This window comes from Euleptes europaea, chromosome 14, assembly GCF_029931775.1.
Source record: "Euleptes europaea isolate rEulEur1 chromosome 14, rEulEur1.hap1, whole genome shotgun sequence".
Taxonomy (NCBI): domain Eukaryota; kingdom Metazoa; phylum Chordata; class Lepidosauria; order Squamata; family Sphaerodactylidae; genus Euleptes; species Euleptes europaea.
In genome coordinates, this window is record NC_079325.1 from 45,335,119 (window position 1) to 45,361,211 (window position 26,093).

The 26,093-nt window shown below is 45.7% G+C and overlaps 1 protein-coding gene across 1 annotated transcript in view; it reads left to right on the plus strand.

Annotated features, from left to right (window-relative positions):
- Window positions 1-26,093, plus strand: part of PAPPA (pappalysin 1) — a 328,178-nt gene that overhangs the window by 41,106 nt on the left and 260,979 nt on the right. Inside the window, exon 3 of the mRNA XM_056860765.1 lies at window positions 22,609-22,754. Within this exon, the coding sequence (XP_056716743.1) occupies window positions 22,609-22,754 (146 nt within the window). The remainder of the gene's footprint in view (window positions 1-22,608; window positions 22,755-26,093) is intronic.

Consider the following 26,093-nt stretch of genomic DNA (forward strand, 5'->3'; position numbering starts at 1 on the left):
TCCTCAGGTTCCACCCCCAAAATCTCCAGGAATTTCCCACTCCAGAGCTGGCAACCCTATGTGTTCCCTCCATAGGCCCTTTCTCTAGGGTTGCCTGCTCTGGGCTGGGAAATATTCGGAGAATGCCATAGAGTCCACCTTCCAAAGTGGCTATTTTTCTCTTGGTGAATGGATCTCTGTTGCCTGGAGATCAGTTGCAATAGTGGGAGATCTCCAGCCACCACCTGGAGGTTGGCAACCCTACATTTCTCCCTCCAGTTGCATTCCCCAGTTCCCTGTTGAGGCTGTACTGGAGGGAATAAAATGGAGTTTCTGGTACCTCCTTCACCTGTTCAGAGTCTACCTTTTTGCAATTTGGCTGGGAGCTTGGGAAGGAAAAGTTATGGGGGGCAGAGTTTCCTTTTGGTGTGTGCCCCTCTTTTTCTCAAACTCATACCCCTTCCTGCTTTTGGTGCAATTGTGGCAGACCCAGGTTCAAAAAAATGGTCAGCAAGTCCAGTTTGGTCCATACATAGGGTTGCCAACCTCCATGTGGTGGATGGACATCTCCCGCTAGTACAACTGACCTCTAGGCGACAAAAAATCAATTCACCTGGAGAAAATGGCCGCTTTGGAAGGTGGACACTATGGCATTGAAGCCCTTCCCCTCTTCAAACCTCACCTTCCTCAGGCTCCACCCCCAAAATCTCCTTGTATTTCCCAACCCGGAGCTGGCAACCCTATCCATACATGATCTTTCGTAGGTATGCTGGAGTTTATGACGAGCTGTTTGCTAAGCAGATCCCGGCTAATAAAGTAGTTGCCAGTGTGGTATAGTGATCAGCCTGTCAGACAATGACTGGGGATAGTCAGTAGTGTAACATCTCAGTAGTGTAACTCAAACTCAGATCTCCTCAACCTGCCCTTTTCCAGATTTCTTCCAGTTCTCTGTTATGGGAGATGGGACTTCTTTCCCCTTTTCTCAAGTTGGCCCGACTTTTGTGTGTGTGTGTGTGTGTGTTAAGTGCCGTGAAGTCACTTCCAACTCATGGCGACCCTATGAATCAATGTCCTCCAAAATGTCCTATCTTTGACAGCCTTGCTCAGGTCTTGCAAACTGAGGGCTGTGGCTTCCCTTATTGAGTCAAGCCATCTCTTGTTGGGTCTTCCTCTTGTCCTGCTGCCCTCAACTTTTCCTAGCATGACTGTCTTTTCTATTGACTTTTGCCTTCTCATAATGTGTCCAAAATACGATAGCCTCAGTTTAGTCATTTTAGCTTTTAGGGTCAGTTCAGGCTTGATTTGATCTATAACCCACTGATTTGTTTTTTTGGCAGTCCATGGTATCCGTAACACTCTCCTCCAACACCACATTTCAAAGGAGTCTACTTTCTTCCTGTCAGCTTTCTTCATTGTCCAGCTTTCACACCCATACATAGTAATATTTATTTATTTATTTATTTATTATTTCCATTGTTACCCCGCTCTTCCCTGCCAAAGCCAGGCTCAGAGCGGCTTACAGAATAATAGGGAATACGGTGGCATTAATTAACCTAATCTTGGTGGCCCGACTTTTATATAGTTTTGTTCTCATTATGAGCCAGGAGATGGCTCCATGTCATGATGGCAAAGCTTGGTGTTGTGCCTTCAGTAGGATTGCCAACCTCCAGGCGGTAACAACAGAAATAAGGCAGCATACAGGCTCTCTTACCAAACTTATATTAAACACATAATCAATTCCTATATATACCATATACAAAAGTGAAGGTGGAGTAATTCAAACAAACATACATGCTCTACAATCCATACTCAACATACACATACAAATAATACATTCATAAATTGCGTAAACATGCTGTAAGTATCTGGCTAGTAACAACAGCCCCGAAGTAACATATGGGTGCAAAGTTCAATGGAACAAGTCCCAGGTTCGCAACACGGATCCCTTCCAAAAAGGATGGGCGCAGATTCTAGATATTCTCCTGCGTTTCGATAATCTTCTTCAACTGTCCGTTATAAGATGCAATGGGACAAAAAATTGTCTCATACATGAAACAAATTTGTTCAGACCTCCGAGGGTTCCAACTGTTCCTTTCCATAGGAATATAGTGTTTCACAATTTGTGTAGGGATCTAGAAGAGCTAATTAAACTCTCTACCATGTCTAGGGTTGCCAACCTCCAAGTGGTGGCTGGAGATCTCCCGCTATTACAACCGATCTCCAGGTGACAGAGATCAGTTCCCCTGGAGAAAATGGCCGCTTTGGCCATTGGGCTCTATGGCACTGAAGTCCCTCCCCTCTCCAAACCCCACCCTCCTCAGGCTCCCCCCCCCCCAAATCTCCAGGTAATTCCCAACCCAGACCAGGCAACCCTAGCCTTCAGACATCTACATCTGCTTGCTGGAACAGATTGTGAATTTTTCTTACCATGCAACCCTTCGTTTGGGTGCGTGTGTTTTTAATAGCCCATGGAAGGCAGCTATTAATAGAAGTTTACCAAAATATAGAACTTGGCCAAAACAGAACAGGGAAACCTGTGGGACCGATGCCAGAAAAAATTCCATATTGAACGCTTACCAAAAGATGTAGTAAAATTAACTGCATGGAGGAAAGGGTGGGATCTGTTTCTTGGACAAAGATATGATTTCAGTCCTGTCTCCTGCTCTCTCCCCCACCTTCTACTAATGTGTTCAAGCCTGATCTGTGAGTCAGCTTCTTTTTAGAATAAAATAAGGAAACAGTTGACAAAGAAACTTTACAGAAATAGAAATTGGCCCTTTTAGAGGTGTTTGCCCACAAAAACAGTCATCCAAAAGAAGTAATAGATCTACCTTTCACTACTAGAACTAAATTTGGAGTTTACGCTTGCAGAAGAACTTGGCATTGTCTTATTTTTTAAAATACTCAGATCCTACAACATAGAGCTAGTGTCACAAGCATTCCTTTCAGTCATCGTAGATTGATGGATGCAGCTCTTTGTTTAGGGCTGCCAACCTCCAGGTAGCAGCTGGAGATCTCCTGCTATGACAACTCATCTCCAGCTGATAGAGGTCAGTTCACCTGGAGAAAATGGCCCCTGTGGCAATTGGACTCTATGGCATTGAAGTCCCTGCCTTTCCCAAACCCCGCCCTCCTCAAGGCTCCACCCCAAAAAATCTTCCGCTGGTGGCGAAGAGGGGCTTGGCAACCCTATCTGTGTTGGATTCAGATTGGTATCGTATCACGTTCCAACTCAAAGGACCATAGGACAGATTTGACATAACAGACAGCTTTTGCTTCAAATGTATTTTTTTTAAGTACATACAAATGTATTTAATTCAAATCACAGAAACAGCGGTGAATTAAATAAGTTAGGAAAAGAGATTTTATCAAGAAGTTTTACGTAGGAGGATCTACTTGTAGATTGTTTTTTTTGGATTATCGTAGACAAGACAGCTGTTGATCCCAGAGAATGAGCTAGATCGACGGATTATTTCAGATGTCTCGTCTCTAATACGCCCATTTTCATTTTCATCTTCCTCCCCATGTGAATTAAAACCTCTAGTTCTTTATTTTCATGCAATTTTAACCAAATTTTCCCCATAAAAGATACACATTTTCCACTGTTGTTTGTTCATCAGTAGATCAGCATTATTCATATATTATATTTCTAAACGGCTTGCATTTCGTGTTGTAACTGGCAGAAGTCCAGGGGGATGGGGATATGGAAGGGTGCTCTTGGCAATTGTGTGATGTCACCTCTGGGGAGAACCTGGGAGTGACATCATGCCTCTCTAGGAATAGAGTTTCCAACAATTCCTAGAGAGGATTGATGTCACTCACAAGTTTCCCTGGATGTGACATTATGCTGTTGGCCCCAGGGCAATTTTTGTTTTTTAAAAATCTCTCGCTACCTCTCAGAATGGTGCCTGGAAGAGACAGTTGCTGGCTGAAGGTCTCCTGTCATAGTGGAAGGCCTGGCCAACCCTACTGTAGGTTTGTGTGTGAAGTGCCATCAAGTAACAGCTGAATTACGGTGCCCCTGCAGGGTTTTCAAAGCAAGAGACGTTCAGAGGTGGTTTGCCGTTGCTTTCTCCTACATAGCGACCGTGGAAATCCTTGGTGGTCTCCCAGGGCTGACCCTGCTTGGCTTTCGATATCTGACAAGATCGGGCTAGCCTAGGCCATCCAGGTCAGGGCACTTGCAGTGTATGTATAAAGGACGTACAAAATGTAGAAAATACGAACAAATCAATAAAACAAATAGTGAAAAGCAGAGAACAGAAACAGCTGAAAAATATAAATAAATTGGGGGGAAATGAAAGAGGGAAAGTTTGTTCTTCCCTTGTTTTGTTTAGGGGACTTTTAGACATAGAAATGCAGGATCTTAGAAGCCATGCAAGTAGTAGATATTCCCCCCTTGAGTTGGGAGTCTTGGCCAAATAGACAACATATAGCACTATACTTTACGTGTCTAACTGCACAGCAACAGTGTAGAGCATATATGGTTGCCAGGCTAAATGCACTACCCTCTGCCTTGCTATATTGAAGATTTAATAAAATTTAATAAAATTCCCTGTGGGAATGGTGAAATTGAATCCCTTGTGCATATCCTTTTCAATTGTTGCTTTTATGCTTGTAGACGATCCCAATTCATTGACCCACTGTTCGTAAACAGGGAACGGCTCTCTGGTGAAATAAGGACATCCTATCTTATGACCACACAAAACCCAAAAATAATTGAATCAGTGGCTAGGTTCTTACAACTAGCAATCAGATATCGTGAATGGTGTGTAGCTTTCCTTGATGGCTGATTTGGGATGGTTTTATCCAATTTTATTTATTTGTATTCGGTTTTATCCAAATGTATGTTCTTCCTTTTTATATGCCAATAAAGTCTTGTGTTGTGTTGTTGTGTATTGTTTAGGGTGGGACCATGAGTAGAGCTTAGGGTTGCCAGGTCCCTCTTCACCACCGGCGGGCGATTTTTGGGGCGGAGCCTGATGAGGGCTGGGTTTGGGGAGGGGAGGGACTTCAATGCCATAGAGTTCAATTGCCAAAGTGGCCATTTTCTCCAGGTGATCTGATCTCTATTGGTTGGAGATCAGTTGACTTAGCAGGAGATCTCCAGCTACTACCTGGCAGTTGGCAACCCTAGTAGGGCTGCCTGGTCCCTCTTTGCCACCAGCATGAGGTTTTTTGGGGTGGAGCCTGAGGAGGGCGAGCTTTGGGGAGGGGAGGGACTTCAATGCCATAGTGGCCGAAGTGGATAGAGAGCATCCTTTACAACCAACAGGGAAAACATGCTAGCCTCTTGATTGGAGGGTCTATGTTCTGATGGGCTTGAGCCCCAGGACCTGGCACTAGGGTTACCAGGTCACTCTGGTATAGCCTGATCTTGTCAGACCTGGGAAGCTAAGCAGGGTTGGTTCTTGGAAGGGAGACCACCAAGGCAGACTCTGCAGAGGAAGGCTACGGCAAACCACCTCTGCTTAATTATTGGCCTTGAAAGCCCCTTGCTGGGGTTGCCATATAGAGTTGCCAGGTTGCTCTTCACCACTAGTGGGAGGTTTTTGGGGCGGAGTCTAAAGAGGGTGGGGTTTGGGGATGCGAGGGAGTTCAATGCCATAGAGTCCAGTTGCCAAAGTGGCCATTTTCTCCAGGTGAAAGCTACTACCTGGAAGTTGGCAACCCTAAACTTGTCTCCTGAATGGCCCAGTTTGAGGGCAGTATCACTGGATGGAGTCCCTTTCCACTTATGAGCATATGTGACCATTTGGTATCAAGGTCAGTCCACTCTGTATAGACACCCCACTGAATTCCCCACTACTCTGAATCTGCCCGTGAAGTTGCTGTTCTGCCAGCAGTGATACTGTCCCAGACCACACATGGTAACAGGTAGGGTTGCCAGCTCTGGGTTAGGAAATATCGGGAGATTTGGGGGAGTGGAGCCTGAGGAGAGCAGGGTTTGTGGAGTGGAGGGATTTCTATGGGGTATAGCCATAGAGTCCACTGGGGTTGCCAGCCTCCAAGTGGGGTCTGGAGAGCTCTAGAATTACAACTGATCTCCAAATTGTATGTTTGTGTGTGTTAAGTGCCGTCAAGTTGCTTCTGACTCATGGTGACCCTATGAATCAATGACCTCCAAAATGTCCGATCTTTCACAGCCTTGTTCAAGTCTTGCAAATTGAGGGCTGTGGCTTCCTCTATAGAGTCAACCCATCTCTTGTTGGGTCTTCGACTTTTCCTGCTGCCTTCCATTTTTCCTACCATTATTGTCTTTTCCACTGACTCTTCTCATAACGTGACCAAAGTATGATAGCCTCAGATTAGTCATTTAAGATCTCCAGAATACAAAGATCAATTCCCCTAGAGAAAAGAGCTGCTTTGGAGGGTGAAATCGTATCGCATTATAGCCCACTGACATCCCTCCCCAGACCCTCTCCCATCCTGGAGTTGGCACCCCTATGTTTTACCAATGGGCATGCACACTTGTCCACAGTGATAAAATACTGCAAAACAATAACAACAAACCTCTTGATATTACTGTATATATGATCGCCTTGTGATTCCCTTTTTATTTAGTGGCTTATCAATGTGCATGAGCATATCAGTAACACAGATACAGAGGGAAAGTATACAAACGATCAGGGGACATAAGAACTGCAGCGAGCTGAAGCATGCCCCAATTCAGGAATTAATTTTAGAAATTCTCTGAGTTAAACCGATATGAAAAAGTACAGAATGCCACAAAGAGCACTCTTTTAGAGCAGCTATTGGACTGAACTGGGGAAATCCACTCATCCCCACACAAGTTATTGCTTGTGCCATTGCAACTTAACACTATCCATCTGATCATAATTAGACGAGGAATTAGACGAGGAATTGAGAATAATACTGCTGATATCATACTGCCATTGTACAAATCTGTGGTGAGACCACACTTGGAATACTGTGTACAGTTCTGGTCACCACACCTAAAAAAGGATATTACAGAGCCTGAGAAGGTGCAGGAAAGAGCAACCAAAAATGATCACGGGGCTAGAGCAACTGCCCTATGAGGAGAGACTGAAACGCTTAGGGCTGTTTAGCTTGGAAAAGGCGGCTGAGGGGAGACATGATAGAGGCCTATAAAATTATGCATGGTTTAGAGAGAGTGGACAGGGAGACATTTTTCTCCCTCTCCCATAATACTAGAACGCGGGGTCATCTGCTGAAGCTGGAGAGTGAGAGATTCAAAACCGATAAAAGGAAGTATTTTCTCACACAACGCATAGTTAAATTGTGGAACTCCCTGCCCCAAAATGTGGCGATGGCTGCCAACTTGGAAGGCTTTCAGGGTGGAGTGGACACATTCATGGAGGAAGGAGGTATTCATGGCTACTAGTTAAAATGGATACTGGTCACGATGCATACCTATTCTCTCCAGGATCAGAGGCGCATGCCTATTACCTTGGGTGCTGTGGAACACAGGCAGGATGGTGCTGCTGCAGTATTCTTGTTTGGGGGCTTCCTAGAGGCACCTGGTTGGCCACTGTGTGAGCAGGCTGCTGGACGTGATGGGCCTTGGTCTGATCCAGCAGGGCTTTTCTTGTGTTCTTATGATCAGAGTGCAGGTATTTGCTAATTGATTCTTGTGTCCAAACTACAATTGGAGCCTTTCATATCTTCTCATGCCTGACATGGAACAAAGGTTTTAATCGCTAAGGATCAGGCACACTTGAGCAGTGTGTCAATACTGGTGCAAGAAACCTTCACCCTACCACCCCAACTGTGCTCTCCAACTAAGACAGTTTTGTGTGTCACCATCCATGGGCTTATCTGAATCTACTTTAGTGTTTACTGCATGGTACAAAATTGCCTTCGCTCTGCTTAGTGGATGCTGTGTGGTTGGTTATGTGTTGGTGAAAGCAGCCATTTTCTCCAGGGGAACTGATCTCTGTCACTTGGAGATTAGTTGTAACAGTGGGAGATCTCCAGCCACCACTTAAAGGTTGGCAATCCTACTGGTAAATTAGAAGGAGAAGGAGAAGAAGAAAAAGAAGAGTTGGTTTTTATATGCAGACTTCCAGTTTGAAACCGGAAGTGATGCAATCACTTCAGCGCAGCCGCTCGCCCATGCGATCTTTCCCTACCTCTGCCCCAAAAACCTCCCACTGGAGGAACAGGAGGGGGGACTTGGCAACCCTAATGCCCAGGTTGCAGCAAGGGCTGTCTTAGAAGAGTCCTTGCTCCTGTGTTTGAGAGGAAGGGAAATATTTCTTCTAGAGGAGCATCTGCTACCCACATCTGCTCTACCACTGAATCACGACCCTTCTCCTTATCTTGGTGTAGTTCCCATCTCTCAAGCTCAGTATTGTTGTTTGAGGCCCAGTACACCATCCCGAGGTGATAAAATTCAAAAAAAAAAAAAAGAGTGAGAAAGGGATGATACTTGCATATATCTCTGCATAGGGTTGCACTGTTAGGCTTTTTTCGAATCACAATGGTTGTATAATTAGCCAACTGTCAGTATCTTTATTCTGTTTGAAATCAATCATCCTAATCTGGCAATGGAGTAAGTATGACGTAAGCGGTCGGCGGACAGCAAGAAAGATGGGATTCAGCCAGTCGTGTGGGAGATGTTTCGCTGGCTGTGATACTGGACCTGTTGGATAGAAGAGACAGCTGTTGGGTCTTGTTATCCCGTTCCTCCCCCTTCCCCACTGCCTCCTACTCTGTAGAATGTAAAACTTGCATTTGGAATAAGTCTGCAAACACATTTGGGTGGGGAAGCCTTGTGCAATCTGGTGGTTTGACTTCAGCCTCCAGACAGCCCACGGGCTTCCTTTCTCTTTCTCTAGTGAGACTCCAGCCAGGGCGACCTTGAACTGACACACAGCTAGGGTTGCCAAACTCCAGGTACTGTTAAGTAACTACGTGTATACAACACTGGTGATTTTTGTTGTTGCCAACCTCCAGAGACTAGCTGGAGATCTCCTGCTATTACAACTGGCCTCCAGCCGATAGAGATCAGTTCACCTGGAGAAAATGGCTGCTTTGGCCATTGGACTTTATGGCATTTGAGTCCCTTTCCTCCCCATACCCTGCCCTCCTCAGGCTCCACCCAAAAAACCTCCCACCGGTGGCAAAGAAGGACCTGGCAACCCTAACTCTATGGCATTGAAGTCTCTCCCCTCCCCAAACCCCACTTTCCTCAGGCTCTGCCCAAAAAACCTCCCGCCAGTGGCGAAGGGGAACCTGGCAAGCCTACTTACAGCTCTACGATATTTCTGGTGGTCATCTTGTGGTATCCCAGGATTTTCCCCGTTTTTCAAGCTGAGCGCGTTTGCCTCTGTCTGTGGCCAGGGTTCTGGTCTGAACTATACCTTTTCCATATGTCTCATTTCTTTTCCAGTTGTTATAAGGAACTACTAGTTTGAGTTGTTGGGAATGATCTATGTGTGCATGTGTGTGTGTGTGGAGGTTACTGGCCCTTCCAACGAGATGCGTAAAAGGAAATATTCTAATGACAGTTAGAAAAGCTTTGATCTCCATCCAAGATTGCACTCATGGCTTTGAAATGCGACTTTGGCAGGGCTGGAGTCTGGCTTCTTTGGCATGGGCCCATGTGACTGACATTACATTCTTTGTCACGGGACCCAAATATCCTTGAGAAGGCTAAGCATGGCTCGCAGATTATGCTGGGGCGGGGGGAGAGATACTTCCCTTCACTAACGGCTATTCTGCTTCACGTTAAGCAAAGGCAGCAGCCGCAGCGTTGGGGGAAACTAGTTGGCTGTCCGTGATAACTGGAAAATTTCCTTCTGTCCTGAGAATTTGAACAAGTCAGAGGAGACGCGATGCTGGAGTTGTGTTATCAAAACTCCAAGTGTGTGTATTTGGCTCCGAAGAAGCAGCCACAGGGGTTATGGATGGGAGCCGTGGCGAGGGTTGCCAACCTCCAGGTGCTAGCTGGAGATCTCCTGCTATTACATCTGATCTCCAGCCGATAGAGATCAGTTCACCTGGATAAAATGGCCGCTTTGGTGATTGGACTCTATGGCATTGAAGTCCCTCCCCTCCCCAAACCCCGCCCTCCTCAAGCTCCACCCCAAAAACCTCCCGCCGATGGTGAAGAGGGACCTGGCAACCCTAGCCATGACCGTGTGTGTGTGTGTGTTGGGGTAATTCTCCTCCCCTTGCTGTTTCTCAGATAAAAAATACCCCTCTGGCTGCTTTTATCCTCTGTAAGGAGGGGCGGGGAGACCAGAACAATAAAAATACTCCTCTTTTCTCCTTAACTTCTTTTGCTAAAATCAGCTGAGGGAGGGCATTTTTGATCCAGGAAATAGAAAGAAAGAAGAGTTAATCTGATGTTCTTCTGTGCCATAGCCTCAGTCCACAAAATGAAGCGACTGGGAGAGGACTGGGGCACTGTTGGTGGGAAATGTGAGATGAATCAGATAGATAAAATTGCCAGGTCCCTCTTTGCCACTGGCGGGAGGTTTTTGGGGCAGAGCCTGAAGAGGGTGGGGATTGGGAGGGGAAGGACTTCGATGCCATAGAGTCCAATTGCCATAGCGGCCATTTTCTCCAGATGAACTTATCTCTAGTGGCTCAACTTTCTCCCCTAAATTCCTCAAAACTGGAGAACTGGGTTTGATTCCCCACTCCTCCACATGAAGCCTGCTGGCTGACCTTGGCTAGTCACAGTTCTCTCAGAACTCTCTCAGCCTCGCCTACCTTATAAGGTGCCTGTTGTGGGAAGGGGAAGGGAAGGTGATTGTAAGCTGCTTTGAGATTCCTTATGGTAGAGAAAAGTGGAGAATAAAAACCAACTCTACTTCTTCTGCTTCTGCTTCTGCATATGCTGATCATATAAATGTATGTCTATATAGAATCATGTATGTCCATACAGAGTTGGAAGGGACCACCAGGGTCATCTAGTCCAACCTCTTGCAGAATGCAGGAAATTTATAAGTACTTCCCCCACACACACACCCTCAGTGACCCCTACTCCATGCCCAGAAGATGGCCAAGATGCCCTTCCTCTCATGATCTGCCTAAGGTCATAGAATCAGCATTGCTGACAGATGGCTATCTAGCCTCTGCTTAAAAACCTCCAGGGAAGGAGTGCTGACCACCTCCCGAGGAAGCCAGTTCCACCGAGGAACCGCTCTAACTGTTAGAAAGTTCTTCCTAATGTCTAGATGGAAACTCTTTTGATTTAATTTCAACCCTTTGGTTCTGGTCCGACCTTCTGGGGCAACAGAAAACAACTCGGCACCATCCTCTATGTGACAGCCCTTCAAGTACTTGAAGATTGTTATCATATCCCCTCTAAGTCTTCTTCTCTTCAAACATAGTATAGTAAGGCACCATGCTGGTCATTGTTCATTATATCGTACGCTGGAGCTGCTGAGATGTGTTTTGAACTGTCAGAACACGTTATCAGACAGTTATATGTTTTCTAATGTATCTTTCCTCCAAGAACAAACAGCATCTTGCTTTGGAAATCCAAGGAGGAGAGAGTAGTATTGCAAAGCAAATGTATACAGCTTATAACAGACTAAGCGGAAGCCTCAACAGTGTGTAACAGTGTGAGGGAAAGGAAAGGCCTTGGACACTGATCCTCGGTATGAGAACAGGACTGTTACAAATGCATCCCTGTTTTTCCTTTTCAAATGTTGGAGGGTGTGCTATGGGCTGGCAGCTGGACGGGATCAGTAGGGTTCATTCCATGTTTGTTTAGGGCTGGCCAAGTTCCTTCGGCTGGGCGAGCGAAAGCCGGCGTTGATTTCAGCAGTAAAAAATAGATAGGCGCTGAGGTTGGGGATGCTGCAATAGGGAAGGCCTGGCTTACTGTCCTTGCTTGCTGAATGATTAATGGGATTGAGGTTGGCCTGACCTGGAAGAGCTTGTGTGGTGTTCTCAGCCAATCAGGAAACTGGCCAGGAGCCAATCAGAGCCTGGGGAATCCTGTAGCCTGCAAAGAATGTTGGACTAAGATCTTGTCTGGTGGGGAAGGCCGTCCAACTGGTTGAGGCTTCCCGTCCTTCCTGTGCGTCCCACAGGAGTGGGGCGCTTTGGGTTTTGTCTCACGGGGGTGAAGCAGTTGGCAATCCTTGACCCTCATGTCACCCCTCGTCGTGTTTTCTGGTTGATGCCAATTTTCCTGGGTCCTCCCCCCTTCCACATTTCCAACATCACCCCTCAAACCACAACAGCATGCCGGCTTGCCCTCCCTGCTCTTCCCCTCAGCCGTAGAACCTCTGCAAATTCCAGTATCAGCCTGTACCACAGTGTGGGCCAAAACTCAGAACAGGTGTACGTTTGTGCAATTGCAGGGGTTTCGAAAGGGGAGGGGGGGACTCAGTTGCGCAAACTAGCACCAGATGTGAACTGCAGCATTGCTTGTTTCTCAAGCTGGAGTCAGAGGTGTTTGGCTCTGGCGGAGATGAGGGAGTAGAGGATTGCTACAAGAGGAGTGAATTTCCAGCACCAGCCCAAAGGCAGCAAGTGCAGATTCCAGTCGCTAAACTGGAAATGTCATTCTTTAAAGACATGTGTGTGTGCGTGTGTTTGAGAGAGAGAGAGAGAGAGTGCTTATTGGGCGGGAGGGAGCAGCCATCCGCTGGCAAGTGACTTGTGGATAGAAAAGCTGAAAAGATTGCCAAGATAAGTATGCAGTAACTTCAAGAGGAAGCATTATTATTTCACAACATATGCTCATTCCCTATTTACTGGGGACAGGATCCTATTCTACAATACATTGTCCCTCTTCTGTCCCGTGTTTGCATTTTGAATGATGCAATCTGAATAGGAAGTGACCAGAGACCAGAAGATGGCCAAGATGCCCTCCCTCTCATCATCTGCCCAAGGTCACAGAATCAGCATTCCTGACTGATGGCCAACCAACCTCTTCTTAAAAACCTCAAGGGAAGGAGAGCTTACCACCTCCCAAGGAAGCCTGTTCCACTGAGGAACTGCTCTAACTGTTAGAAAATTCTTCCTAAAGTCTAGACGGAAACTCTTTTGATTTAATTTCAACCCGTTGGTTCTGATCCGACCTTCTGGGGCAGCAGAAAACAACTGGGCGCCATCCTCTCTATGACAGCCCTTCAAGTACTTGAAGATGGTTATCATATTCCCTCTGGGGTGAGGTAGTTGTGAGTTTCCTGCATTGTGTGGGAGGTTGACTAGATGACCCTGGTGGTCCCGTCCAACTCTGAGATTCTGTGATTCTTCAGGGGTCAGCTTGCTCCTTCAGGGTCACCAGAAGTTAAATCTCTGTGTGTATCTTTAATCAAAACAGAAACATGAAGGCCTTTTATGCATGGCTGTTTCCCTCGTGGTCACCCCTCTGACGACGTTGGGTCTTAGTTTTGATTATGCATGCCGTTTCCGACCGTCAGAGGTCGTCTCACTTTCTGCATGGGTTTCTGCACGTCTTGCCCGCATTTTCAAATTTGTGATAAAACAGGTCCCTGAAAACGCAGGCAAAATGTGCGGAACCACATGGGGAGAGCGAGGCAACCTCTGATGGTCAGAAACCGCATGCATAATCAAAGCAAAGACCCAAAGTCATCAGAGGGGTGATCGTGAGGGAAAAAGCCATGCATAAAAGGCCAAAGAGAAACACAAATCAGAAGGGAGATATAGGCTATTTCATGGTAAATAAGTACACCACGTGTAAGGTTGAGTAGAGCATTCCAAGTCTCCTTGGTATGAGAAGTGGGGTGTTCGAAAGCATAACCTTCTGTTTTTCTATGAGGGTACATTACTAAAACCTGGGATTCTGCAAATTTTGCCACAAGTGCATTCGACTGACCAACTCACTTTATTTTGAAGTTGGCAAACAGATGTGAACTGATCATTTGGTCTGTTCAGCTCATGTTGAGCATCTGTGAACACCTGCTGATCTGGTTTACGTTGTGTTTTCCCAAAACTGTGCATGCACTAAGACACTGCCGATTCAAATTGCTCAGCGGTCATCAGTGTGACTGAGAACTACTTAGAATCTATCAACCTCTTTGAATGCCCTTGAGTTCTAATATTTTGAGAGAGGGAGAAACGGTTCTCTGCCCACTCTTGCTACCCCCTGCATAATTTTATAAACCTCTATCATGTCCTCCCTTAGTTGCCTCTTTTTTAAACTGACAAGTCCCAGAACCTTCAGCCTTTCCTCATAGAACAGATACTCCAACTCCTAAATCATCCCGGTTGTAATGTTCTTTATTGAGATACGGTGACCAGAACTGCGCACAGTATTTCAAATGAGGCCTCACCATAGATCAATACAGGGGCATTATAATAATTGCTTGTTTTATTTTCCATCCCTTTTCCTAATAATCTTAACAAGCTTAGAGTTGACCTTTTTCACTGCTGTGGCATATTGGGTTGACATTTTCATTAAGCTAGGCACTACAACCCAAGGTCTCTTTCCCTCTCAGTCTCTGCAAGTTCAGACCCCACGATCCCATCACTTCCAGTTTATTTCTGGGAAACTGCAGCGTGACGGGACAATTTACCACTCAGACGGGGGCTTGGCTGGTAAATCGTACTGTTGTGCTATGGTGCTTCCGGAAGTAAACCGGGAGTGACGGGATCACGTTGTCCGTGGCCCCCAGAATCTCCTGCCGGAGGAGAGGGGGGACCTGGCAACCCTACGTCACATGCACCAACGTTCAGCCCTGAGGTGAAGCAGGGCACAAGCAAACATAACAGAATGGGAAACCCTGGAAAATCTCCTTTCACAGCCCTCATAGAATCAGCATTGTTCTGACATGTGCAGAACAAACTTAGAAGACAGGAAGTCAAGAGGCCTGCACATTTGCCCTGGGTCCACAGAGAGCTGGGAGTGGGTGGAAGAGATGAGAAATGTGTTAATGGTCACAGAACTTCATCTTCCAGGACATCTTTGTGACCTTTGATCGTGAGATAAACGTTGTATAGGATGGAAATAAAGCCCCCGCTAACTACATCCCTCAGGAGCTTGTTTTTCCTCCATGATTCAGCAGAAAGGGGCTTGGGGACACCCATCCTGGAGCTATTTGTGAGACAATGACCTCAGTGAGAAGCAAGGGAAAGTGAGGAGAGGAGGAAAATCCAGTATCATGGAAAGCTAAATCTGTTTTCCATTGGGGTGCTCCCCAGGGAGGGCTGGAAACGCTTTAGTCCCAGGCCAGCTCCTGTAGTCTCCCTTGGTTCTGGGAATGGAAGAAGCCTCCCAAAGAATTTAAGGAACCCAACTCAGTGGAACAGAAGAGCAAGCAGTTCATGAGAGCTGCAGGCGCGTCAGGAGAAAACATGCACCACTTGTGCAGATAGGTGTACAGAGCCAATTCTTTTTGAGCTGCAGAACATTTCTGGCCAAGGAAGCGTCACCCCCTTTGTATTTTTTTCCAAGTTGCCAACACACCCAAATGAGCCCTCAAAGATGAGGGCTACATGTTCTGAAGCAGTGGTGGGGGAGTTGTCTTGGCTGTAGCACTAGGCTGACTTTTTTGCATACCTTCACTTCAACTACATAGGAACTTAAGAACATAAGAAAGGCCATGCTGGGTCAGACCAAGATCCATCAAGTCTGGATAGTGGAGCATGGATAGTGGGTCCCAGTTTTGAATTTTTCCTGGTAATTTGCTTCCTCTCTATTAATGATGTGCGTAGATTGCTAAAACCTTGTGTAAATGTGGTAGGTGACCTCCTGCTCCACCCTCAATTGCCCATGCTCGATCAAGTGACCAACAGGAGGAAAATGGGATTGCATCACAGCTTCCTCCCCTGGATCCACAGGCATGGAGATCCAGTGAGTGGTTAAGAGCAGTGGTTTCGAGTGGTGGAGTCTGATCTGGAGAACTGGGTTTGATTCCCCACTCCACTTGAACAGCAGATGGTTATCTGGTGAACTGGATTTGTTTCCCCACTCCTACACATGAAACCAGCTGGGTGACCTTGGGCAAGTTACAGCTCAGAGCTCTCTCAGTCCCACCTACCTCACAGGGTGTCTGTTGTGGGGAGGGGGAGGAAAGGTGATTGTAAGCTGGTTTGTTTCTTCCTTAAGTGGTAGAGAAAGTTGGCATATAAAAACCAACTCCTCTTCCTTCTCCTCCTTCTCATATGGAGATATCCCATGATTACAACTGATCTCCAGGTAGGGTTGCCAACTGCCAGGTAGTAGCAGGAGATCTCCTGCTAATTCAACTGATCAGATCACCTGGAGAAAAATGGCCGCTTTGGCAATTGCGCTCTATGGCCTTGAAGTCCCTCACCTCTACAAACCCCACCCTCCTCAGGCTCTACCCTCCAAAATTTCCAGGTATTTCCCAATCCAGAGCTGGCAATTCGGAGCTGGCTACCCTACCCACCTACCTCACAAGGTGCCTGTTCTGAGGAGAGGAAGGCAATTGTTAGCTGGGTTGAGACTCTTTAAAGGTAGAGAAAAGCAGAGTATAAAACACTCTTCTTCCTGTTCTCCTTCTGAAAATTCCTAAATTAGGAGGCACCATGTGGTGGTAAATTGGACTGAAAAGTGGGGGGGGGGAGTCTTCCACTTCCCGATCCAACTTCAGTTCTCTCCATGGGTTTGTTTGCATTTGTCATTGACTTTCTACTTGTCGTTCCTGTAGAGGATGTGGGCCACAGGTGGGGCTGTGTATATTCTGCACCAAATTCAATTTTACAATTCGAGAAGCATGAGTTATGCACATTTGCCAGCAAATGCTTTGTCTTGGCCTCAGCCCCTTTGATCAATGCCGCCTCTAGCACCACATATCACATTCAGTTCTGGAAGGTCCTCTGCCCTCAAGTGGCTTTTGTGACTGGCAGAAGAGCTCCAGCAGGAACAGGGAAAAGCAAAGCCCACCGTGTGAGCAAAACTCTGCTCAGGGTCCCCCCGCCTCCCTGGTTCACTTTTTGGAAATAATCTGTAGGAGTTATTTTTCTCACAAAAGGGAGGGGCAGAAAGGGATAAAAGAAAGTTCGTGGGAACATTTGGAAAGCCTTTGTCTATATCCATGAGGTGTAGAATCTTGGATTCTCAAACTAACATAATCTGGAATGGGGATGAGCAAATATTTCCATTGCTATTTCTTTTCATCTTTCTTTCTTTCTTTCTTTCTTTCTTTCTTTCTTTCTTTCTTTCTTTCTTTCTTTCTTTCTTTCTTTCTTTCTTTCTTTCTTTCTTTCTTTCCTTCCTTCCTTCCTTCCTTCCTTCCTTCCTTCCTTCCTTCCTTCCTTCCTTCCTTCCTTCCTTCCTTCCTTCCTTTCTTTCTTTCTTTCTTTCTTTCTTTCTTTCTTTCTTTCTTTCTTTCTTTCTTTCTTTCTTTCTTTCGTCAGTGTTTTCAGTTCTCTGTGTTTGTATCTTGGACACAATCATGCAGATTTTTAAATACACATGTTGTATGGTATTTACACACATAGTTTACTTCCTTTTTACTTGTAACATATGTATACTGCTGATTTATCAATGCACAAATAACACTGGGAAAATGCATTTAGTTTGGGGGCAGGGGTATCAGTGTGAAGAAACAGAAAATGAAGTGAAAATAAAGACTCGCATGTTTGATTTGCACCAGGGAGAAACAAACTGGAGATTGGGGGCTTGAAATGGCCAGAGATTGAATTTAAAATCCTTCCTGCACCCCATCTTCTGCTTCATGTGCTTTTCTTCTTAGGAAGAAAAAGAACACATGGGGCATGGGGGGCATTGGAAAGGAGGCTGTAATGGGGAAATTGGACACCTTGTTTTAATGCTGCACTTCCTTATCCGCTTTGGGGACTGTCTGTGGTGTTGCCCTTTTCAGTTATAGTTTTGGTACTCAAACCACCTGTAATAAAAGTATATTTCCAATATATGAAGGCCTTTTATGCAGGGACGTTTCCCCGTGGTCAACCCCGCCGACTGCTTCGGGGCTTTATTTTGATTATGCATGCCTTTTCTGCCTGTTAGAGGTTGCCTCGCTCTTTCCGCACGTTTGGCCCGTGTTTTCCAGATTCACCATTCTATAGGAATAGGACAGCCTTTATGCTGCCTTTACCCAAAAAGAGGATGACCCTGATTGTAAGACGAACCTCCTAAAAAGGGGTATGCACAAAAGGGTTTTTTAAAACACTGAACATAATTTTAATTGTGTTTGAATTTAAGATGGCCCCTCCAGAGCCCCATGGCGCAGAGTGGTAAGCTGCAGTGCTGCAGTCAAAGCTCTGCTCATGACCTGAGTTTGATCCCGGAGGAAGGCGGCTTCAGGTAGCCGGCTCAAGGTTGACTCAGGTCTTTTGTGCACAGTTGTTACACTCACCGTCACCCCTTCAACGACTTTGGGTCATTCTGTTGATTAAGCATGCTGTTTCCAACCATCAGAGATTGTCTCACTCTCCCCCTGTGTTTCCCCGCATTTTGCCTACATTTTCAGAGACCTGTTTTAGCTCAAATTTGAAAACGTGGGGGAAACACGGGGGAGAGCGAGGCGACCTCTGACGGTTGGAAAAGGCATGCATACTCGTTGGAGGAGTGACAGCGAGTGAAACAGCCATGCATTATAGACCACTGCCTTCCATCCTTCCGAGGTCAGTAAAATGAGTACTCCGCTAGCTGGGGGTAAAGTGTAGATGACTGAGGAAGGCAATGGCAAACCACCCCATAAACTTAGTCTGCCTAGTAAACGTTGTGATGAGACGTCACCCCATGGGTCAGTAATGACCTGGTGTTTGCACAAGGGACTACCTCCAGTTTTGGTATATGCTGTTAGAAACCCAAATTAATTGAGAGTCCATGTTTGTGTATACCAAAGCGTGGCAACATATATATTGCTATATGCATACAAAATGATGCCTATGCGTATTGAGAGCATCACGGGTAGTGCAATTTCCCCTTACACTTAATGGCTGACAGGAGCTTGTATCTTGATATCAAGCCAGGCAAAGCAGTTCAACAGCTCACAGAGTCGTCTGGCTCTTCAGGATGGCAGTTTCTGGAGTTGGAACGCTGAGTATCTGATATTCTTGGTATTTTCCCATGAGGTGCTTGCCTGCGTTGCTAATGAGGCATCAAGAGAGGAACAGCAGGTGCGCGTTTTAGTGCCCAGTCCAGTTTCAGCATCCTCTTTCCTCTTGATTTCCACCCTCTCCTTCACTTCTGCCAGCTTTGTCTTCTGCTCAAAGCACATCTGCACACTTTGCCTCTCTACCTCCTCCTCTCAGGAACTTGGACTCCACTGCCCTTTTGTAAAAAAAAAAAAAAATGTGATGTCTCTGAGCAGAAAGAAAGGAGAGGGTCTGGTTGAGCTTTGTAAGTTTTGATTTTTGTGATGAAATGCCCACATTCCATGGGTGGATTTTTACTGATTAGGCAGTAAAGAGATGCAATGCAGAGAAATGGTCTTCCCACCATCACCTTAGGGTGGGCTGCTTTTTCCAAGGGTGCAGTAAAAAAGAAAGAAAGAAGAATGATTAGAAAGTCCTCATACTTTTTCTGTGTGTTCGCTGAAACCTTGGGAAGACTACGAAATCTTTCCCTGTCATTCCACCACTGCTGCCACCTTGCTTCCTTCATACCCTTTGTGAGCCTCGTCTTACACTTTCCCTGTTTCCAAAACTTACCTTCCAGCAACTATAGTGCGGGGAGAGGCGCACAAAGTCTCACTGGATTTCAGTTGTCCAAAATATCTCTCCAACAAGTCGTTTCCATAGCAAAGATCTCGAACTGATGTGGTAGGACACCTCTATGAACAAGCAAGCAAGCAAACAAACAAAAAATCCCTGCCCTGCAAATACAAAGCTTGAACTGTGTGGAAGCTAGACTAGTGTGGTGTGGTTAAGAGCCATGGTTTGGAGCGATGGACTCTGGAGAACCGGGTTTGATTCCCCACTCCTTAGGGTTGCCAACCTTCAGGTAATAATTATATTGACAATAGCAAAAGCTACAAGCCCAAAAGATGCAAAGTACAGTAACAATCACTCCAAGGTGAATTCTTCAATAGCTGAACTGTATCAACTTGATATCCCATGGGGAATCTTTAATACATGGAACGTGTGGTTGCTGTTTATTTTCCATGAAGGAACTATGCATGGTTTGAGAAACTGAAGCTAAACAAACTGGTAACTTTGTGAACAACTGACATTAATGATTGTAAGTATAATAATAATTATTTATAAGATGTAAGTAGCACTTAACTGCATATAATAAGTTCTATGTAAATTATACACTATTGTATATATATTTTTCACACATTGTACAGAAACAGGACTGAGGAAGGATTCAAGAAATTGAAACGATCGGCTCCCAGTTTTATTCAGCTATTGAAGAATTCACCCTGGAGTGATTGTTACTGTACTTTGCATCTTTTTGGCTTGTAGCTTTTTCTATTGTCAATATAATTGTTTTTGCTATTCTTATAGCCTTTTCTGTACTTACTTGTTTACCTTGTGTATTGGTACAGAGGTGTTTTTTTGGGTTGCTCAACCTTCAGGTAATAGCAGAAGATCTCCCACTATTACAACTCCCACTATTATTCCCCTGGAGAAAATGGCCGCTTGGGCCATTGGACTCTATGGCATTGAAGTCCCTCCCCTCCCCAAACCCCACCCTCCTCAGGCTCTGCCCCCAAAACTTTCTGCCAGTGGCAAAGAGGGACCGGGCAGCCCTACCGCTCCTCCACATGAGCGGTGGAGGCTAATCTGGTGAACTGGATTTGTTTCCCCACTCCTGCACCCAAAGCCAGTTTGGTGACCTTGGGCTAGTCACACAGTCTCAGCCCTACCTACCTCACAGGGTGTCTGTTGTGGGGAGGGGGAGGTGATTGTAAGCCGGTTTGATTCTCCCTTAAGTGGTAGAGAAAGTCAGCATATAAAAACCAACTCTTCTTCCTCTTCCTGTTCTTCTTGACATGTCTTTTTCTTTGCGTGTGTGTGTTAAGTGCCGTCAAGTCGCTTCCGACTCATGGCGACCCTATGAATGAAAGTCCTCCAAAATGTCCTATCTTTGACAGCCTTGCTCAGATCTTGCAAATTGAAGGCTATGGCTTCCTTTATTGAGTCAATCCATCTCTTGTTGGGTCTTCCTCTTTTCCTGCTGCCCTCAACTTTTCCTATCATGACGGTCTTTTCCAGTGACTCTTGTCGTCTCATGACGTGACCAAAATACGACAGCCTCAGTTTAGTCATTTTTTCTTTTTCTTTGCAGAGCAGTATTTGTATAGAGGAGCATTCAGTCAGGACCCCTCACATGCACTCTAATGGTAGTACAGTCAAGACTCAAGTTTACCATTTCAGGCCAGCCTGAAATATGGAGAGATATAGCTGCGGGGTGGGCAATAGGGTTGCCAACTGCCAGGTAGTAGCAGGAGATCTCCTGCTAATTCAACTGATCTCCAGGCAATAGAGATCAGATCAGCTGGAGAAAAATGGCCGCTTTGGCAATTGAACTCTATGGCATTGAAGTCCCTCCCCTCCCCAAACCCCACCCTCCTCAGACTCCACCCCAGAAATCTCCCGCCAGTGGCGAAGAGGGACTTGGCAACCCTAGTGGGCAAGCTGTTTATTGGCATCAGCTGTGCCTTAGAAATCTATGGTTGGCTTGTATATTCTAACCCCTTTTACCCCAACTAGCATATTCTTCCAGGAAGTACCTCTGTTGCTACATCTTCCCAAAGGGGGGGAATACTGACTATGTTTGTTTAAGAGCTGGTGGAGTGTAGTGGTTAAGGGCATGAGGTTTCCGTAAAGTTTCACATTGAAATCTCAGTCATCAACTGATAGGGTTGCCTGGTCCCTCTTTGTCACTGGTGGGAGATTTTTGGGGCGGAGCCTGAGGAGGGTGGGATTTGGGGAGGGGAGGGATTTCAATGCCATAGAGTCCTATTTTCAAAGCAGCCATTTTCTCCAGGTGAAAAGATCTCTACCAGCTGGAGATCAGTTGTAATAATCTCCAGCTACTGCCTGGAGGTTAAAGAAAAATAGCAAGCACTGATGGCTACTGGAAGCATCAATAATACATTTTATCCCAATAATTCAGTCATATAAACCAAACAATATACAGTTTGCTGGGGGTAAAGTGTAGATGACTGGGGGCGGCAATGGCAAACCGCCCTGTAAACACAGTCTGCCTAGTAAATGTTGGGATGTGACATCACCCCATGGGTCAGTAATGACCTGGTGCTTGCACAGGGTAATACCTTTACCTTTTTATTTACCTCACATATAAGTACAGCCTTGGACTAGCAGGTTTTCAAATAAGAGACCTTTAGGGACCACATAACTTTTTAAAAAATAAAATAAAAATTTATTATTACGTTAAAAAACCCACAAAATTCCAAAAAGGTATGGTATGGATATTTTTAGGGACCACTTAACTTATGTGCTACCAATCCTTTATTCAAACTTGTGTCCCCTTTTAATTTGATTGTGGTCAGTTGGGGTTTAGAGAACCTATAGGAGAGTCTAGAGTGGGGGGCTAGGCATTCATCTGTCCAGAAGGCATTTGCCTCAGAGGCCCCCTCCAAATAGCTGGCACACCGTCTCTCAGCCTCAGTTCCCCTGGCTGTATTATAGAGGATGGTTATCCTGGCCTATCTATAGGGTTGCCAACCTCCAGGTAGTAGCTGGAGATTTCCTGCTATTATAACTGATCTCTAGCTCACACTTTTCTTTTTTGTCTTCCTTCTCTCAAAGAGCATACTTAGATGTCAAAGAACTCAAGAACATCCTCAATCTGGATGGGTCGACGCATCTCAACATCTTCTTTGCCAACTCCTCCGAAGAAGAGTTGGCTGGCGTGGCCACCTGGCCCTGGGACAAAGAAGCCTTGCTACATTTGGGTGAGTCCGGCTTGGAGCTCTAGCTTGGGTTCTTGGGCTCAAGTTCTTGGGTGAGGTGGCTGGGTAAAGTGCTTCCTGTATAGCGTTGCCAAGACCCTCTTCGCCACCGGCAGGAATTTTTTTTTGGGGGGTAGAGCCTAAGGAGGGCGGGGTTTGGATAGGGGTGGGACTTCAATTTCATAGAGTCCAACTGCTAAAGCGGCCATTTTCTCCAGGTGAACTGATCTCTATAGACTGGAGAGCAGTTGTAATAGCAGTTGTACATTTATTACCTCCAGCTGGGCTTAGGTTCTCCACACAGCTTCACTCAGGCAGCCAGAAAGGTGCATGGAAGAGAAAGATTGCTACTGAAAAATTATTTATAAAGGATTTGAAGGAGCAACAGTTTGAGGCCACCGGCTGATGAAGCTGTCTTCGGACAGCGAAATCGTTTAAATCATCCTGCAAACACTCCAGCAGAGGCGTGCCTCCCCCGATTCTAGGCTCCATTATTGCTTTCTGTTAAAAGAAGAAAGTTGTCAAACAAGTCATTGTACTTACTTTTGCAAACATTTGTCTTCTTCGGGTAGCTTTCAGCTACACATTGTCGTTGTGTTATGTTTGTATAGGTTCATGATATTTTTGATGCTTTGCACTTGTAAATAATAGAGCACTTTTTGCATTACTATTGTGAGCTTTATACCTTTGTTTCTCCACACACCACCTGGAGGTTGGCAACTCTACCCAGGGACCTTGAGGGCATCAGAGTCCCCTTTTGGGACGATCTCCCATGCTCTGGAGGGGCCACACATTACTGGTGGATAGTGGGCCCTCTGCTAGGCTGAGGGTCATGAGGAATGCCCTACCATGCTTAACTGTAACACTGACCTTGCTCAAACATGAGAGCTGCTTCATTTGACTCATCCTTGTGGTGAAGAAGGAATGGCCAGCCAAAAAATTAACCTTAAATCTGATTTCTTATTATTCTAGTAATAGTCTTAAATAGCCAAGGGGATAGAGAAAAACAAAACAAAACACAAACATATTCACCATTCCCAGCTCCATGGGTTACCACCAGGAAAACATTAGCTTATAAACCCAAAAGTATATGATGGTATTTCTCAAATGATGTCATGTTGGAAATATTTCACCTTTTTTCAGTGAAGCTACTTTGTACGGCATCTTCTCCATGTGTGTAATTTGCAACGGGGTTAGGGAGGGAAGCAAGTTTATGAAAGGGGGGGGGCATGCTGAACAGTGATTTATTAGCCTCCGCCTGTTGGTCAGCAGTGTCAGCATGTATGCAACTAATCTCCTTGTCCAGACGGGTTGCTCTGTAACAGCCCCCTTATTTTAGGCTGTAAGTAAGTGGTAGATAGGCAATCATGCTTGAGGGATGGATGATTTAGGCCTTTTATGCCATCTGCTTCGAGGCTTCCTTTTGATTATGCATTAGGGGTTGCCATGTCCCTCTTTGCCATTGTCAGGAGGTTTTGGGGGTGGAGCCTAAGAAGGGCGGGGTTTGGAGAAGGAGGGACTTCAATGCCATAAAGATTAATAGCTGAAGTGGCCATTTTCTCCAGGGGAACTGATCTCTATTGGCTGGAGATCAGTTGGAATAGCAGGAAATCTTATATTACCTGCAGCTTTAACAAACAAAAAACTTATGCTGCTATAGTAGAAACTGCAAACAACAACCAGCATGGGGCTCAATAAATTCTAATACTTATGCAACTATGTCTAACTATTTACATACTTTTATTATAATTTTCTTAAAACACCTCGACAGGTTGATAACTACTCAATCCTTAGGTGCTTATAACATGCTTATTACACATTCAAGCAGAAAACAATTGCTTGTAACAAATTCAAAAGGAATCAAACAATTATCAGCACAGGCAGTTCATTCTGAAAAGCGGGGTGTGCCTGCGTGCAAAGTTCAAAAGGCATCAACTCCCCAAACGGTAACAAGAAATCCCAGACTGGAATTGGCAAAGACAAGAAATCCCAGATTGGAGGTGACAAGAGAACTCCTGGACTGGAGGTGGCAAGTACGTGGAGCCAGTCTTTCACACGTTTCTGTTCTTCTTCAGCTTGCCCATCAAGCAGTATCTCGAAGAGGAGTGATTAATCTCACTTGTACTGGTTGATATAAGCAGCGCAAGGCAAAGGTACATGCTCAGCGTTAGGAATCTTCCTGGCATGGATTCCTAATGCTGAGCGTGTACCTTTTCCTTTTCTGACCCTCAGAAGTCGCCTCGCTCTCCCCACGCTTTTTGCCCGCATTTTCCAGATTCTGGCTAAAACAGCATCTGGAAAACATGGGCAAAACATGCAGGGAGAGCAAGGCGACCTCTGATGGGCGGAAAAGGCATGCATAATCAAAAGGAAGCCCCAAAGCAGTCGGCGGGGATGACTGCGGGGAAACATAAAGGGTGTTAGAGTCATTTGGTACTGGGCATCATGGTCAAGGTAAGGCAGTGGGGAACTATACTCTGAAGGTACGCTCTCCAGCTCAGGTCTCTCAAGTCAGTACCTTAAGCTGGATCCTGCAGTGAAGCAGGCAGCATATCCAGTGTCTGGTGACCAAGCAAGGAGGCCAGGCTCCTAACAGCTTGGCTGACCTGGAGCTTTCATGCAGAGGGAAGGTGGGGGGGGGGGTTGGTGGAAATCAGCACAACATTATGAGTACTGGGTTTGATTCCCCACTTCTCCACATGAGCGGGAGAGGCTAATCTGGTGAACTGGATTTGTTTCCCCACTCCTGCACATGAAGCAAGCAGGGTGCTCTTGGGCTAGTCACACTTTCTCAGCTTCATCTACCTCACAGGGTGTCTGTTGTGGGGAGGGGAAGGGAAGATGATTGTAAGCCGGTTTGATTCTTCCTGAACTGGTAGAGAAAGTTGGTAGAGAAAGATCTCCTTCTCCTTCTTCTTCTTCTTCTTCTGAAGGTAGTTTGCCATTGCCTGTCTCCGCATCAAAACCCTGGTATTCCTTGGAGGTCTTCCATCCAAATACTTGTCAGGGTTAGGGCTGAGAGTGTGTAACTGTCCTAGGTCACCCAGCAAGCTACCATGGCACAAGTGAAGATTTGAACCTGGGTTTCCCAGGTCCTAGTCTGACACTTTAACCACTGCACCATGCTGGCTCTTGTTGTTGATTTACTGCCTTTTTAAAAAAGGTGACTGTACTCAGTATCTGTGAGTACCATCACAATAGAATAATAGAATCATAGAGTTAGAAGGTGCCATACAGGCCATCTAGTCTAACCCTCTACTCAGTGCAGGATCAGCCTAGAACATCACTGACAAGTGCTTGTCCAGCTTCTGCTTAAAGACTGCCAGTGAGGGGGAGCTCACC